The 13,909-nt window shown below is 52.5% G+C and overlaps 1 protein-coding gene across 3 annotated transcripts in view; it reads right to left on the bottom strand.

The window, feature by feature from the left end:
* ARHGEF2 (Rho/Rac guanine nucleotide exchange factor 2) overlaps positions 1 to 13,909 on the bottom strand; it is a 31,176-nt gene that overhangs the window by 3,008 nt on the left and 14,259 nt on the right. For all 3 annotated transcript variants that reach the window (XM_082660433.1, XM_082660434.1, XM_082660432.1), the window contains 19 exons: positions 12,104 to 12,171; positions 11,699 to 11,762; positions 10,554 to 10,683; positions 10,227 to 10,336; positions 9,931 to 10,077; positions 9,184 to 9,434; positions 8,846 to 8,971; positions 8,413 to 8,530; positions 7,964 to 8,212; positions 6,265 to 6,341; positions 5,666 to 5,835; positions 3,954 to 4,021; positions 2,769 to 2,969; positions 2,271 to 2,390; positions 2,074 to 2,141; positions 1,897 to 1,932; positions 1,641 to 1,691; positions 992 to 1,435; positions 558 to 741 (listed from right to left, as the gene is read on the bottom strand). In XM_082660433.1, the coding sequence (XP_082516559.1) occupies positions 558 to 741; positions 992 to 1,435; positions 1,641 to 1,691; positions 1,897 to 1,932; positions 2,074 to 2,141; positions 2,271 to 2,390; positions 2,769 to 2,969; positions 3,954 to 4,021; positions 5,666 to 5,835; positions 6,265 to 6,341; positions 7,964 to 8,212; positions 8,413 to 8,530; positions 8,846 to 8,971; positions 9,184 to 9,434; positions 9,931 to 10,077; positions 10,227 to 10,336; positions 10,554 to 10,683; positions 11,699 to 11,762; positions 12,104 to 12,171 (2,682 nt within the window). The remainder of the gene's footprint in view (positions 1 to 557; positions 742 to 991; positions 1,436 to 1,640; positions 1,692 to 1,896; positions 1,933 to 2,073; positions 2,142 to 2,270; positions 2,391 to 2,768; positions 2,970 to 3,953; positions 4,022 to 5,665; positions 5,836 to 6,264; positions 6,342 to 7,963; positions 8,213 to 8,412; positions 8,531 to 8,845; positions 8,972 to 9,183; positions 9,435 to 9,930; positions 10,078 to 10,226; positions 10,337 to 10,553; positions 10,684 to 11,698; positions 11,763 to 12,103; positions 12,172 to 13,909) is intronic.

Here is a 13,909-nt window from a genome sequence, read left to right as displayed (position 1 = left end):
ACACTGACGCCTCCCCGTCTGTGGGCTGAGGAGCTCAGAGAGCTGTGAGGGAGGGCAGAGGTCTGTAATCCTTGGGTGAGGGGAAAACCTCTGTCAACAAAGTAAGGTATCCACACCTAGGTACTTGTTAAGTATATGGAGACACAATTTGATTAATAAAATACAAAATATGTCAAGATTAGTATTACATGAAGTCACAGTAGCTTTGGGTTATTTTGTATTTCCTGAACCAACTATAAGAACTTGGAGGTCTTTGAAATTTTTTTACTTTGGAAATCTATTTCTGCTTGAAAAGGTTGGGAATCATGGACTTACTGGAGCAGAGACCCCTACATTCTTTGCTTCCTAGAGTCCAACTTCCTGTCTACCAGGAGGCAAAACAGGAAGCGCTCTGTGCCCCTCCCAAGAGTTACTGTAGACCTCAGTGGTTGGTTAGGGACCATCCTAAATGTTCCCATGCTTTAGGATGCAGGCTCCTTTTGGAAACCACAGCCCAAGCAAGGGTCTGTACCCAGGTTACATCCCATTTCCATTCCATGTCTCCACCAGGATCTCACCTCGTGGACTATGGGGCGGAGACAGACGGCTGCTACCTTCCTCTTCGCTGCCGGTGTCGGGGTCACTGCTATCTTGCAGCCGCTCGTCGGGGCTGCCCAGCTCCTGCCTCTCTCGATCCTCAAAGGGTCGATGGACGGAGCGAATAGTCACAGGCAAATCTAGGCGGTCGTGGCCTCGGCTGGGCTGTGGACGGCAGGCCAGAAAAGCAGGAGGCCACGGAATGAGCAGTGTGAAGACTCAACTCTCAGCACCTCTACCACTGACTGATTTCTTTCCGCACCCATTGCAACTGTTCAGTCCTCCCATCAGTATCCTATATCCTTCAAGTCTGATGCCTGATGTCATTTGGCCTCAAATCTCCAATTCCTTTCTGGTTCTCTCATGGACCCTGACGTCCACCCTGATGTCAGTTCACTACTTCAAGCTTCCTTACCTGTGGGGGGGTGAAACTCAAGTACAGGGCATCGCCTGCAGGGAGGCTACGCCGCCTCGGATCCAGAGGCCGCCGGGCCCAGGGGGCCTCAGCCGGGAGTGGTTCTGTGTGGCCCAAGGCGGCCAGCTGCCTGCGAGCCTCTTCGGCCTCCCGCTCCAGCAGGGCGCGGGCCTGCTCGCTCTCTCGGAGCCGGGCTTCCAGGCTGCCAGCCTCCGTCGCCCGCTCTTCGCCGAGGCGTCGGCAGCGCCGTAGCTCCTCTTGCAGCAGCGTGTGTTGCCGCTGCAGCAATGCCAGTTCCGTAGCCTGCTTTTCAGGAGCCACAGGGGCAGCCCCGGCTCTGCCAGCCTCCCCATCCCGGGAGTTGGCTCGGGTCAGCTTCTCCCGCCGCTCGGGGCCCTCAGGGAACCGGGCTTCCATCAAAGTGTCCTGCTGGGCCACAGCCGCCTGCGGGTGGAATGGAGACAGAGGGGTGTATCAGGACCCTGTTTCTTCTACCCCTCACCCTCACTCCCCAGGGCCCAGGTCATGATTCCTGGAGAGCTCGAACCGGGAAGGCTTAGGAAGGCCTGTTAGGATGATTCTGTCCCACCTAAATGGGTAGCTCGGGTCTGGCTCCTCCCCTTCCCACCCTAGCCCTTGCCCCACTGACCTGTAGGCCATGTAGAAGTCCATAGAGATTGACCAATCGCTGCAACGCTTCCTGAGGACAGAGGAGAGGGTAGGAATAGAGTCCAAGCTTCAGGATGGGAGAACTGCCCAGAAGTTGAATAAGTGTGGGCGTGGGACAATAAGACTGCAGGTACTTTGAGGTGTACACGCCCCCTCCCAACTCCAAACTGGGCTCTAAATTCTCAGATGAGAGTACCCCTCCTTCAGTCTCCTATATCATCACATTCCCATCTCACCTCCTGGGGAGATCTCAGCTGATTTCCATTTCGATCCTGCAGAAACGGGCAAGGATGGGGAATCAGCAGACACACAAGTCCCTGGTGCCTGTCCCTGATAGCTCTGAGTCAAGGATCTATAGGGCAGCTGTCCCTTTCCCTCCCTCTAGCCAAGTCCTGACACCTCCTGAAACCCACCTTCTGGCTGGAGTCTGAGTCAGCTCTGCAGAGCTCAATGGAGCCATTGAAGGTTCTGGCCTCACCATCTGTTGAGAAGGGGAAAAGGATGGGCCGAACCACTTCGCCAGCACCCCGATACTACTTGGTCCCTGGTACCACCCCATTCTCTTTAACCCCTCCCACGTGCTACCTTGGTCCCCTGCCCTGGCACTCACTGGCAGTGACTCCTGGACTCGTGTTACCACCGCTGTCCGGTTCCATGGACAGGGTTGGTTCCCGGGGTGTCAAGAGCAGCTCCACTCCAGGCCCCACCAGCAGGTCTTTCAGGCCCTCCACTGCGGGGAAAGAAGAGGTGAGGAAAGGAGCAACAGAGAATCCTGCGGGGGATGGGAGGGGATGCCATTCACTCAGTACACGGAACATGCAGGCATCTAGAGGAATGCCCCCTGCACATGTAGTGGGGTCTCACTGCCACCACCACATACAAGGCAAAGGTCATTAAAGGTCCCAAGGGGCAGCACAAGTACGTGCAGGATGAGAGGTGTCAAACAGCAGCAAGGACCATCTTCCCCCACAAACAACAGGCACTCAGGGGAGTTATGGCCTATGGGGCTGACATCCCCCTTGTCTGTGTGTGTCCAGGTCTAGCCACGGGTTCATATTTTGTGATGGTGAGTGGATGAGTCTGGACTCTTCCCTAGGAGCCCCCTCACCCTCACGGATGGCATCCTGCAGCAGCCGCTCGCCACGAGGGGACTCGAGGGACTCAGAGCGGAAAAGCCCCCTGGGCAGGGTGGGCAGCGGCATCCCGCTGCCGCCATCCTCTTCCACCTGGAAGTGGGTCATCTCAGCAAACAGCCCAACCTTCTCCTGCAGCAGCTCCACCAGTGCCCGGTCTTTCTGCTGCAGCTCCACTGTGGATGAGAAACAGGTGAGCACCCGGAAGAGCCAGTAGTGTAGGGGCAGCTCCAGGGGTCAGGGGCCAGGCCTGGGCAGAGTGGCAGGACTTAATTTTGGTTTTTTGGCATATATGAAAAAGAAAATAACTTTTTTAGGGGAAAAGTAACACATGTACTTTCGTTTTAAAAACAAAAGTAAAACAATGTGTGGCAGGGACTGCAGGCTGTCCACCAGTTCCCATTCTCCCCACCTTCCTTTAATAAGAGAAGGTGTGCAAGTTTCATCTGGGCACACGGCTGCCCAGTTACACTCGACTTCCCAGCCTGGCTTGCAGCTAGGCATTGCCACGTGACTAAATTCTGGCCAACAGATGTGACAGTCTTCCAGATCTGCCCTTAAAAAAAATCGGTATAAACTCTCCTTGTTCTTTACCCCCTCCTTGCTAGCTGGGATGCAGATGTGATAGCAGGAGCTGGAGTAGTGATGGAGACACAGACATAGAGGACCTAGAGATGGGGAATCTTCACGTTGAAGAGGGCAGAACTGCACAACTACCCTGCACTTCCCACTTCTGGACTGTTATGTGGAGAGAAATAACCTACCTCGTGTAACCGACTGATTTTTGTTAATCTTTTTGTATAGCAGTTAGATCATACCCCAACTAATATAAGGCCTTATAGTAAAAAAGTAAGTTACAATCTTAACTCTGTTATTCCTACTTTCCCTGCCCAGAGGAAGCCACAGTAATAGTATCTTATCTTCCTAGAGATATTGCACACACATATACAAAATACGTATGACCTGTATCTATCCCCAATATTTTCACGCCAGTGGTAGCATATACTTTACAGTGTTTTCAACCTTGCTCTTTTCGCTTAACAATATATTTTGGTTATGGATCTACATCAGCCCTCATAGAGCCATCTCACTTTTTAGACAGTATTCCACTGTGTGGATACGTCATAAATTATTTAAACAAACCCTGTGGGTGGACTTACTCTTGATACGCCGCAGGTAAGCCTCATCCTCTGTCTCAATCAGGGGGAAGTCCTCCCTGGATGGGCATCTGGAGAGATAACAGGTTGGGTGGGGTTTGGGGAAGGAAGTCAGGTTACACACCAGGAATCTGCCTACCCTCCTTCCCAAATGTGCTCTATTTCTCCCTGGTAAGCCTCATCAGCTCCACGCCCTGGCTTCATCCACTCTTGACCCTCTCCTTTTCCTGGCACTGATCATCTGCATCTACTGGTCTGTACCTCTCCAAAGGTCACCTGGAGAGGTAGCATAGTGCAGAGGGACAGCTACAGTTTTTGGCATCAAGCACCCTGGGCTCAAATCCTGGCTCCACAATTTACCAGGTGGTAACCTCTTTATTTCCTCATGTGAGAAATGGGGATAATATCTTCCTCACAGGTTTTCCGTGAGGATTAAAGGAAATAATGTACCACTGCTTTGAACACGGCAGAAGCTCAATAAATCAATTATAATGAATAATATTATTTTTGCAACTACAAATACTAGTATTATTAATAAAAAGGGCACTATAGATCTATGGCCAATGGGACAGGTACTTTGCCTTGTTTTCCTAGAATTGGTAATTTCATACTTTGCACACATTTCTGAAAAATTTGTTCAAAGTCTTAACTGCAGAAGTAAAAAAAAAAAAAAAGGTTTACATAATATAAAGTAGAGAAGAATCCATTCTCTAAAAGCTAAAAAAAAACTCATAGGACTTCCCTAGTGGCACAGTGGTTAAGAATTCGCCTGCCAATGCAGGGGACATGGGTTTGAGGCCTGGTCCGGGAAGATCCCACATGCCGCAGAGCAACTAAATCCGTGCGTCACAACTACTGAGCCTGCGCTCTAGAGCCCGCGAGCCACAACTACTGAGCCCGTGCACTGCAACTACTGAAGCCCGCGTGCCTAGAGCCTGAGCTCCGCAACAAGAGAAGCCACTGCGATGAGAAGCCTGTGCACCGCAACGAAGAGCAGCCCCTGCTCGCTGCAACTAGAGAAAGCCTGCACGCAGCAACAAAGACCCAAACCAGCCAAAAATAAATAAATAAATAAAATATTAAATTACTAAAAAAAAAAATCATAAACATCTTAACTGAATTTATTCTTCAGGCATAATCTTTGAGAATCCATTTTCAACATTTAATATGCACTTTACTTTTTTCATCGCAACAGACACACAGTTGACTGCCTCAAATCTAATGTGTGTCCAACAGAAGCCAAAGATCTGCTGCTTTAGCACATGAAATGATTTCCTTCTTGCCTCTGTTGTATGGAGTTTGAATTTTGCTCCTCTTACCACTAGTATCAATGCTTTCATTACCCTCTTTTTCATTTATTTCTAGAAAATAAAGGTAAAAGACAGTACAATCCAAATAATGGCCCACTGCCTACAGACTAAGATGTTAATGGAGGTGAAATTGTACTGCTGGCTGGCAGGTATGCCAGAATGTGACAGCTTAAAGTATTCCTTTGGCTTGTCAGCTCTTGCTGCATTTGGAAGGTGGTTGCGGTCGTCATCATATAAAGTGCGACTTTACAGGACAGTAGAACATAGATGACATTTCCTGCCTTGGACCATCTTGTCTCTCCCCTGGCCTCTGCCTCTACCTCTGAACCCTGGGTTCCATTCCCTGGGAGTGCTGTGGCCTGGGGCCTGAAACTGCAGGTACTGTGAGGCCATACACACACTCACACTCGCACGCTCTGCTGAATGACGCGGATCCAGGTGCTCCGGTCATCCCGGGATGCCGTGTGGACCTCATACATCTCAGGGGGTGCCGCGCTGATCAGAAACATCCCTTTCTCCTGGTTGGCGATGTCCCGCACGATTAGATTCTGCAGTGACACCACCGAGGGCTTGTCCTGCCAGTCAGGGGAAAGGAAGGATTAAAGCTGGGAATCCTGACCCCTGGATATTTGAGTCTTCAGTCCTTCTGGAATACCCAAAGGACTGAAGAGTCAGCTGAGAATACAAGTTAAGAACCCAGGCTGCCAGCCAGACAGGACTTAGAAACGCCTGTGACCCTTGACAATTTAATTAACTTTAAGCTTTACTTTCCTCATCTACAAAAAGAGGATAATAAAGGGCCTTCCTGACAGGTGTAAAAGTGCCTGCATACAGTAACAATTTGTCTTGGCTGTTCTTATTTCTCCTTATTATATTATAGTAATGGCTACAATAACAGCTGTTTGACCCTGGAGGATTCCAGGGTTCCTCCAGGCTGGGGTAAGAAAGCAAGAAGGGCCTCAACACTTGTCTGTGCTGAGGAAGAAGAAGGTAGAAGGTCTCACCAGGGCAGGAAAGATGTACTTCTGGTCCTTCTCCTGGAGAAATACCAGCACATCTGTCATCAGCAGCATGAGCACATCTGGCAGGAGGATAAAGGCAGGACAGTCAGCATTATAGAGTGTCTGAGCAGCTGTTTCTCTTTCTCAAGGACCAGGTCTACCCCATTAGGTTAGAGCTCCTGTTTCCCCTCTTCCTGACCTCTCTCCCTCTGGTTGCTTTCTCCACTTTTGCAGACCTCCCACCTCTCCCATTCTTATAGCTCAGAAATGGGGGGTAAATGCATGTGCCATCAGATAAATCAGCTTCTTGGGCTAGAGGTGCCCATAAGCGATCACCCAATGCCTTTGGAGAAAACCCTCTTTATCCGATGAATGCGGGTTTCTTAACCTAGGGTCTACAGACCCCCTAGGATGTCTACTGTTGGGCTTCAGAGGCTCTGCAAATCCTCTGAAGTTGCATAAGCAACTTTACATATTAATATATCACATGTGTATTCTTCTGTGTGAAAGGGTCCAGAATTTTTGTGAGGGTAAAAGGATTCCCAGAGCCTTTCAGTTCCATGTTGAAAAACTAACATAAGACCTTTTTGGATATTTGGTCTAAGCTGCCCCCCACCCCAGCATATTGCCACTTCTCATTTTGTGCTCCACAGGGAGGAGAACAGTTGGGTTCCTTAGCCATCTCTCCCACCACTGAACAATCCCAATCTCCTTCAACCCCAGCAGGCCCTGCTTTCATTTTCCTTCTCTGCCCCACCTTCCAGGCTCTCAGATCCTAAGAGGTCCTATGCTTTAAGACTTAAGGGGAAATAAAGGTCAAGCCCAAGAAAGTTGGATGTCACAGTCGAGAAGACACACACTTACCCTTTGCCCTTGGAGATCTTTCTAAGTTGTGGGCACAGAGAAGGGGAGGGCTTTCAGAAATAAAGCTCTCCACCCTTGCTATTTTTAACCCCCCCATGCTTTATATTCTTAGCTTCGGCGTGGGAGGGATGGGAAGGAGAGAAAGGGATGAAGGAAAGTGGCTGGTGAAGCCTGCAATACTCAAGCTTATGAAGTGGGGATTTCATGACACAGGACAGAAGTGCAGGCAGGCTCTGGCCTCAGGTAGCACAGTATACTCCTGCCCCTCATTCCTCACCCCCATAGCGAACGTCTGCAACTCTCTTGTCTTGATTTAGGTAGGAAAGCATTGGCCAGTGCAGTCTGGGAAGAGAGCCTGGGAAAGAGTGCCCCAGCCCAACATGCCCCACCCCCTTTTCTCTTCTCCACTCAGCCCGCCCTTCGCTGGGCTCCACCCCCTCCCGAAGGGCTCCACCCCCTCCCGTGGGCCTTCCCTAGCTGTGTTCCCAAAGCTCCTGCCCATTCCCCAGCCCTGGTGGCTGGGATTCCAGCTGGAAGAACCAACTACCCTGATCTTGTCCTCTGATCCTGGAATTGCTCTGTTTTCTTCATCAAAACCAGTAGCTTTCTGGGCATGTGAGAACCAAAGAAATGAATAAATACTGACAAGGAAGTCCTTGTATCGCCCGTGAAATCCAGAATTCAGACTTTTGTCGCAACAGAGACCACATATTTTCCTCCCACTGGGTCTCACCCTGGGTAGAGGGCTGCATTAAAAGAGGTCCTAAGGGCTGGGATGCTTCTCCTGCTTTATATCTGACCGCGGACTCTTGCCTGGCCTGCCAAGCTGACCACTGACCTTTGAAGCGCCCAGTAGCTGTCTTCCAGAGCAGGCAGCCATCGTGGATGAGCTTGCGCCGCAGAAGCTCCTCTCGGCCAAAAGGGCCCTTGCCAGGCACCGGGGCCTGGGCCCGAGGGTCCATACGGTTGTAGATCTCCTGCAGGCGGGCCCCTTTCTCCAGCTCGTGCACATCCTGGTCTACGTTGGACAGCAGCTCCTTCACCAGCCCCAGTGCCGTCGTCAGGTCCTGGCGCTCCTCCTCGATCCCTGACCGGGGGTCAGCATGAGGGAGGGATGGCTCAGCCAATCTTCAAACCAGCCCCAATTCCCACCAATCTCGATTCCCACCTTCAGAGGCTGCCCAGCATTGCACATCTGACCCTATCCCTCCCCTTGGTTATCCCGAGCCATTTCTCACCCCAGACAGCCCTCTCCCACCTTCCTCCCTCCCAGGCTCTTCCTCTCACCGTGGGAATGCTGCAGGATCCGGTTGATGAGCACCGGGTACTTGGTGATACGCTGAGTCACCAGGAGGATGCACTCCTGTACACCATGCCGCTTCAGCACGGCCGAGCGGGTCACCTTCTACAAGAGCAGAGGAGGGCTCAGGGCCAGCGTGGGGCCCGAGGGGAGGGCAACAGAAAGAACGCTGGAGCGTTCTTGGAGCCTAAGCCCTGGTGCCAGCCCTAACTTGGCCATTTACCTCACACCGGTCGGCATAGGTGACCCAGTCTGGAAAATGGGGACGAGAAGGTCACAGGTTTATTGTGAGGACCAAAGTAGCAAAAGCACTTGCTCTACTGCTATGAGGGGCTGCTGATGGGATCCACAAGCGGATGTGTCCACAAGGGTTGGGCCACTAGAGGAGGCTGAGTGTGGGTCCTGGAGAGGTCTGCTCACCCGGATGAACTGCTGGAAGCGTTTGTCTCGGGCATATAGCTCCTTATAGAGCTTTAAGGCCTTGGTGTGGCGGCTACAGAACTCCGAGTAGGTCTTCCGCATCTGCTCTGCGCTGGGACCTGAGAACTAGAAGTTGGGGGAGCAGGGCTGGGTCAGCATTTCCCTCAAAGCCACATCTCATCCCCAACACCCTCGGGCCTCCCACCAAATAGGCGGGCTTCCTGCCTCTCCAGCCCTCTCTGGCTCCACCCCCTAGAGTTTGATGAAATGATGAGAAATGTCCACTCTAGTCACACCTCCTCCCATGACTGCTGCCCATGGGTCCTGCCTTTTCTCACCTGGTTGATGAGGAGGTCACCCAAGCGATGGATGACGAAGTTCCGGGGGCTGCCAGGGCACAGGGCCTGGCGTCGGCGTTCTAACAGCTGGCTGAGGAAGCGGGTATGGATGTCACTGAGTTCGTCCACGCAGGGGAACAGGCCCTGGACCACTCCTGGCTCCAGCTGTAGCTCTTCCAGCATCCCCGTGCGGAAGAGGCGGGTCATGATCTTCAGGGTCCGCACATGGTGTAGCTCTGTCTGGATCAGCTCTGTGGGGACAATGGGACACCTGGCCTCTACCCTGGCTTGGCCACAATTGGTGGGGCCTAGGCTGGGGACCTCAGGGCTCATTTGAGGTTTTCAAGATCCCTTCCAGGTTAACATTCTGCATTAGTACGATCTTAGATCATTTTCTAATCATTTTTTAATCTTTATGCCGTGCCATCTTAAGCTATGAGCTGTTTTAAGGTCAAGAACCATGTGCCCCCTACATGTCTAGGTTTCCCACAGTTCCCAGTACAGTGTTGGAACAGGCAGAGAGGAAAGACTAAGAATTGACTGGAAGGAAGGGATAAAGAAGGGCCTTGGAGGTCAACAGCCCAACAGGTGGGGGCCTAGTGGCTACTTGTGGGGATGCCAGGCAGGGTCTTGAAGGCCAATAGGATAAGAGGGAAGGGTCTTGAGAGGTAGGGGCTGGCAGAGGAAGGACACAAAAAAACAGGACTGGTGACAAAAGAGAAGTCTGGGGTGGTCTTCTTGGCTCACCATAAATGACATCCTGCTGCTTCATCACCTCCTTTTTATGCTGCTGCAAAAAGTTGCTATCCACAGCAAGGCTCCAGGAATCAGCTGCAAAGTCCTTCTCATCCATCTCAAAGTCACTCATCAGCTCATTGTAGATCACCTCTGCACCTGGAAGTGAGTGGGGGAAACAACTCGGACCCCAATTCTCTTCCCTGGGTCCTGGGCCCTTCTCTAGATCCCTTCCCGCCTTGCCGTTCCCAGGACTGCTCCCACCTGCCCCTCATGCCCTGGTCTCCCTGAGGTCCGGGCACAGTCACCTTCGTCGATGAGGGATTCCACTGACAGGGTCCGGTTCCGCATGTTGAGGGAGTCTGTGGACTGGGAGAGGATCCGGCGCAGCCCCAGGGGAGACTCATCATTGAAGTGTCTGAGGGGAGTGGAGCCTGGCTGCATCACCCAACTCCGGCAAGAGTTCCCTTCCCGGGTGGGGACCCAAGGTGGGATCCCAGAGACAGTCACCCCAAGTTCTCCTTACCTGTCTGTCTATAATTCTGAACTCAGGGATGGGAAAGACCTCTCATCCCCCCGTCTCCATTGCCATACTCTGCCTGCCTTGGCTCTCCCTTCCCCAAGCAGAGGCTCACCCAGCAATGTTGGTGGTGGAAACACTTTTGGCTAAAGACAAGGAGGAGCGGCCACGGCGGGAGCCAAGCAGGGACTGTCGGAAGCTGTCGGAGGGGTAGATGGCAGAGCTGGGACGCTCCCGAGTGGTGGCTGTCAGAGGGGGGGATACCAAGTAGGCAAGCGTCAAACCTAGTGCCTTCCCAGGATTCAAGCCTCCCAGGCTCCTCCACTAGAAGCGAGGCCTCCTCTCCAGCCCCACCTTTAGCCCTGTTCTTTTTTTTTTTTTTTTTTAACCCTGTTCTAGTCAAAGAAAGATGATAACAGTAATTCTACCCGTATGTTTGTGCAGTACTTTTTTTTTTTTTTGCGGTACGCGGACCTCTCACTGTTGTGGCCTCTCCCGCTGCGGAGCACAGGCTCCGGATGCGCGGGCTCAGCGGCCATGACTCACGGGCCCAGCCGCTCCGCGGCATGTGGGATCTTCCCGGACTGGGGCATGAACCCGTGTCCCCTGCATCAGCAAGTGGACTTTCAACCACCGTGCCAACAGGGAAGCCCTGTGCAATACTTTTAATGTTTATAAAGAGCTTTTCTTGCCTTACCTCTTTCCCGCCACAAGACTATGAGCAATCTGCAGCTCAGGATGGTTAAGAGACTTGTCTGGGGTGACTCAGCTAATGGCTGAGCAGAGATTCGGACTCTGGTTTTTTTTTTTTTTTAACATCTTTATTGGAGTATAATTGCTTTAGAATGTTGTGTTAGTTTCTGCCGTATAACAGAGTGAATCAGCTATATGTATACATATACAGACTCTGGTCTTTTTAGTAAGCACCACGCTCTTTCTGTTACACCAGATCTGTCTGAATTGGCCCTTGACAACTTCTGCCAACATTCCCAAGTGCGGTGTAAATAACTAATAATAATAATATAAGGTGTGACCAGGCTCAGATGACCAGCCATCCCAAGCCTTCGTCCCCATTTGAATTCTCCTGTCCCGCCCCTAAGCCCAAGAGTCCGGATCTCCCTTAGGATCCCACCATCAGCATCCAATTGAAAAGAGGAAGGCGCTGTGCCAGGGAACGACCTCAGGGGGGCAGCACAGCTCATGGGCTGAGAGGTCTGGGGTCCAGGGTCCTATGGGGGCTCCAGCATCCTCACTACTCACTCTTACTGCGAAGTGAAACAGACTGCAAGGCAGTGTTGTTCTTCAGCAGGGCAGCTTTCTGTTGCTGTGAGACAGAGAGCAAGAGAGAGACACCAAGAACAGCTGTCACCCTAGGGTCACCCCCATAGGCCCGGGGCAGGAGCTGGGTGGCTGGCCCCCTAGGGAGAAAGCTGGCATGATGGCTAAGGGCATCAGGGTGGCTGAGCCCAGTGCTGAGGGGATGTGTCTACAGCAACAGGCTGACCCCCTCTTGCAGGGCCTGCGGCCTGGGGTGGAGGGTCTGGGCTGCCCCTTGGTGAGGAGAGGGGCTGAGTAACACAGGGTGAGGAATGAACGGAAAAGGCATGAGGGTACCGCACACTCACTACCCTCTCCCCCAGCCCTCTGCCCTCCCTGCCATCTCACCTTCTGCTTGACCTTGGTACAGTTGGCGAGGGTGTCTTTACAGCGGTTGTGGATAGTCACATTGCAGGCTGGGAGGGTGGGGTAGAGAGGGTGATGGGAGGGCCGGGTGGTACGGGGGGGACACACCCACATGCAGACACCCATCTCCCCATGGCCACACAGCCTGAGACTCTCCCCCTTCCCAGACTCCTCGGCCATCGCCGCACCCCAGTCCCTCTCCTCCCACCTCCCCCCTTCCTTCAAGCAGGAGATGAAGTGAGGGGGTATAGGTGTGGACCACAATTAAGCCATCAGGAGGGGTAGGCAGTCCTGACTCAGAGATGACCTGCGAGGTGGACTAGAGGGAAGAAGGGGTTACTGGCTGCCAGAGATGAGCTCAAGAAGCACAAAGGTGGTTGAGAATGACAGATGGCAGAGAGGACGCCCACGGAACAGAAGGTGGCACAGGAGCAGCTGGGGTGGGGGCTAGGGGCAGAGAGGGGGAAATGAACATCCCCTGAGCTTAATCCTAACCACCCCTTGAGGTAGATTCAATGATCCTCATTTCATAGATGAGGATCCTGTCTCCTGGAGAGGTTAAAACCATCTGCCAGAGGTCATACAGCTAGTGGTAGAGCTGGGGTTTAACTCAGGAGTGTCTGTGTACTTCCTGTTGAGCCATACATAGGCCCACAAACTCTGGCTAGGCCTAAGCAGTGCTAAGGCTGATGGATCCAGCGGCAGAGCGGGGGACAGGCCATGCCCTGCCCCTGCCCGCCACGCCTGCCTGCCTTCTGCACTGCTCAGCTATGCTTGCTATGACTCTAGCCTCCCTTCCGGACCGGGGGAGTCTTTTTCCCCAAGTAAGGTAAACCCACAGCTCCCACACTCCATCTGCTTCTCCCTCATCACCCACCCCACCCTGCCATGGGGTAGGAGAGAAGAGGAGAGGAAAGGAAGAGTAGCTAAGCCTAGGCACTGGGACTACTGGCCGTCCCTTTCCCCAACATGCCCTCACAGCCCTTGGCCGTCTCCAGCTTCCCCTCCCCCCTCGTCCAACAACACCGGAAACTCTGCTAACTCCTTCAGACAATACCCAGCACCGTGCTTACTTCCACAAATACAAGGCGAGCAGGGTGCGGCAGAGGGGCAGACAGAAGTGGGGGCTGGAGCTGCGTCCACCCCCCCTGGAGCTCCCTTCTCCTACCCGCAGCACCCAGTGTCTCTGGATCGAACCTCCGCTATCCACCTGCTCTCAAAATAGCGCTTGCTGCCCGCCTCCCCGGTTCCCCTGGCAACAAGCTTCCAGATTGGGAATTCTGTCAGGTCTCTAGAGGGATCTAGATTGGGGTTCCCTCCTCATCCTCAAAACTCTAAGTTGAACAGTGAGGAAGTAGAGAAGCCTCGCTGGTTCTTTCTGGGGTTCCATAGAGATTTAGAAGCTAAAGCTTTTGTCCCTCTGTTCCGCTGCAGGCCACAACACCTCCGGTCCTGCGTTAATCAGAAGCAGCTCTTTGCCATAAATCTGGGTGTTGGTGGGGAGGGCAGACAGGGCAGGAGCCCTCCACGTAGGCATCTTGGGGAAGGAAGAATTCGTTGCTTGTACTTACTAAATACAGGGCTACCCTTAGATGTGGGTGAAGGTCAGGAGTTCTATCTAATCCTTATTCCCCCAACATACACATTGCTGCCATATTCTCTTTCTCACTGTGTATCAGTCAGACTAGAAATCTGAGACAGGGGGGTCCTAATCCCTAATCCTCTGCTTCAAACTGTAGAGATTTAGAGATTTCAGACTCCCCCCAGTCAATAGAAAGGGAAGGGGCA

The sequence above is a fragment of the Grampus griseus genome (assembly GCF_964374135.1).
Source record: "Grampus griseus genome assembly, chromosome: 1".
NCBI lineage: Eukaryota > Metazoa > Chordata > Mammalia > Artiodactyla > Delphinidae > Grampus > Grampus griseus.
The sequence above is the reverse complement of the archived record's forward strand: the minus strand, read 5'-3'. Positions and strand labels throughout refer to the sequence as shown.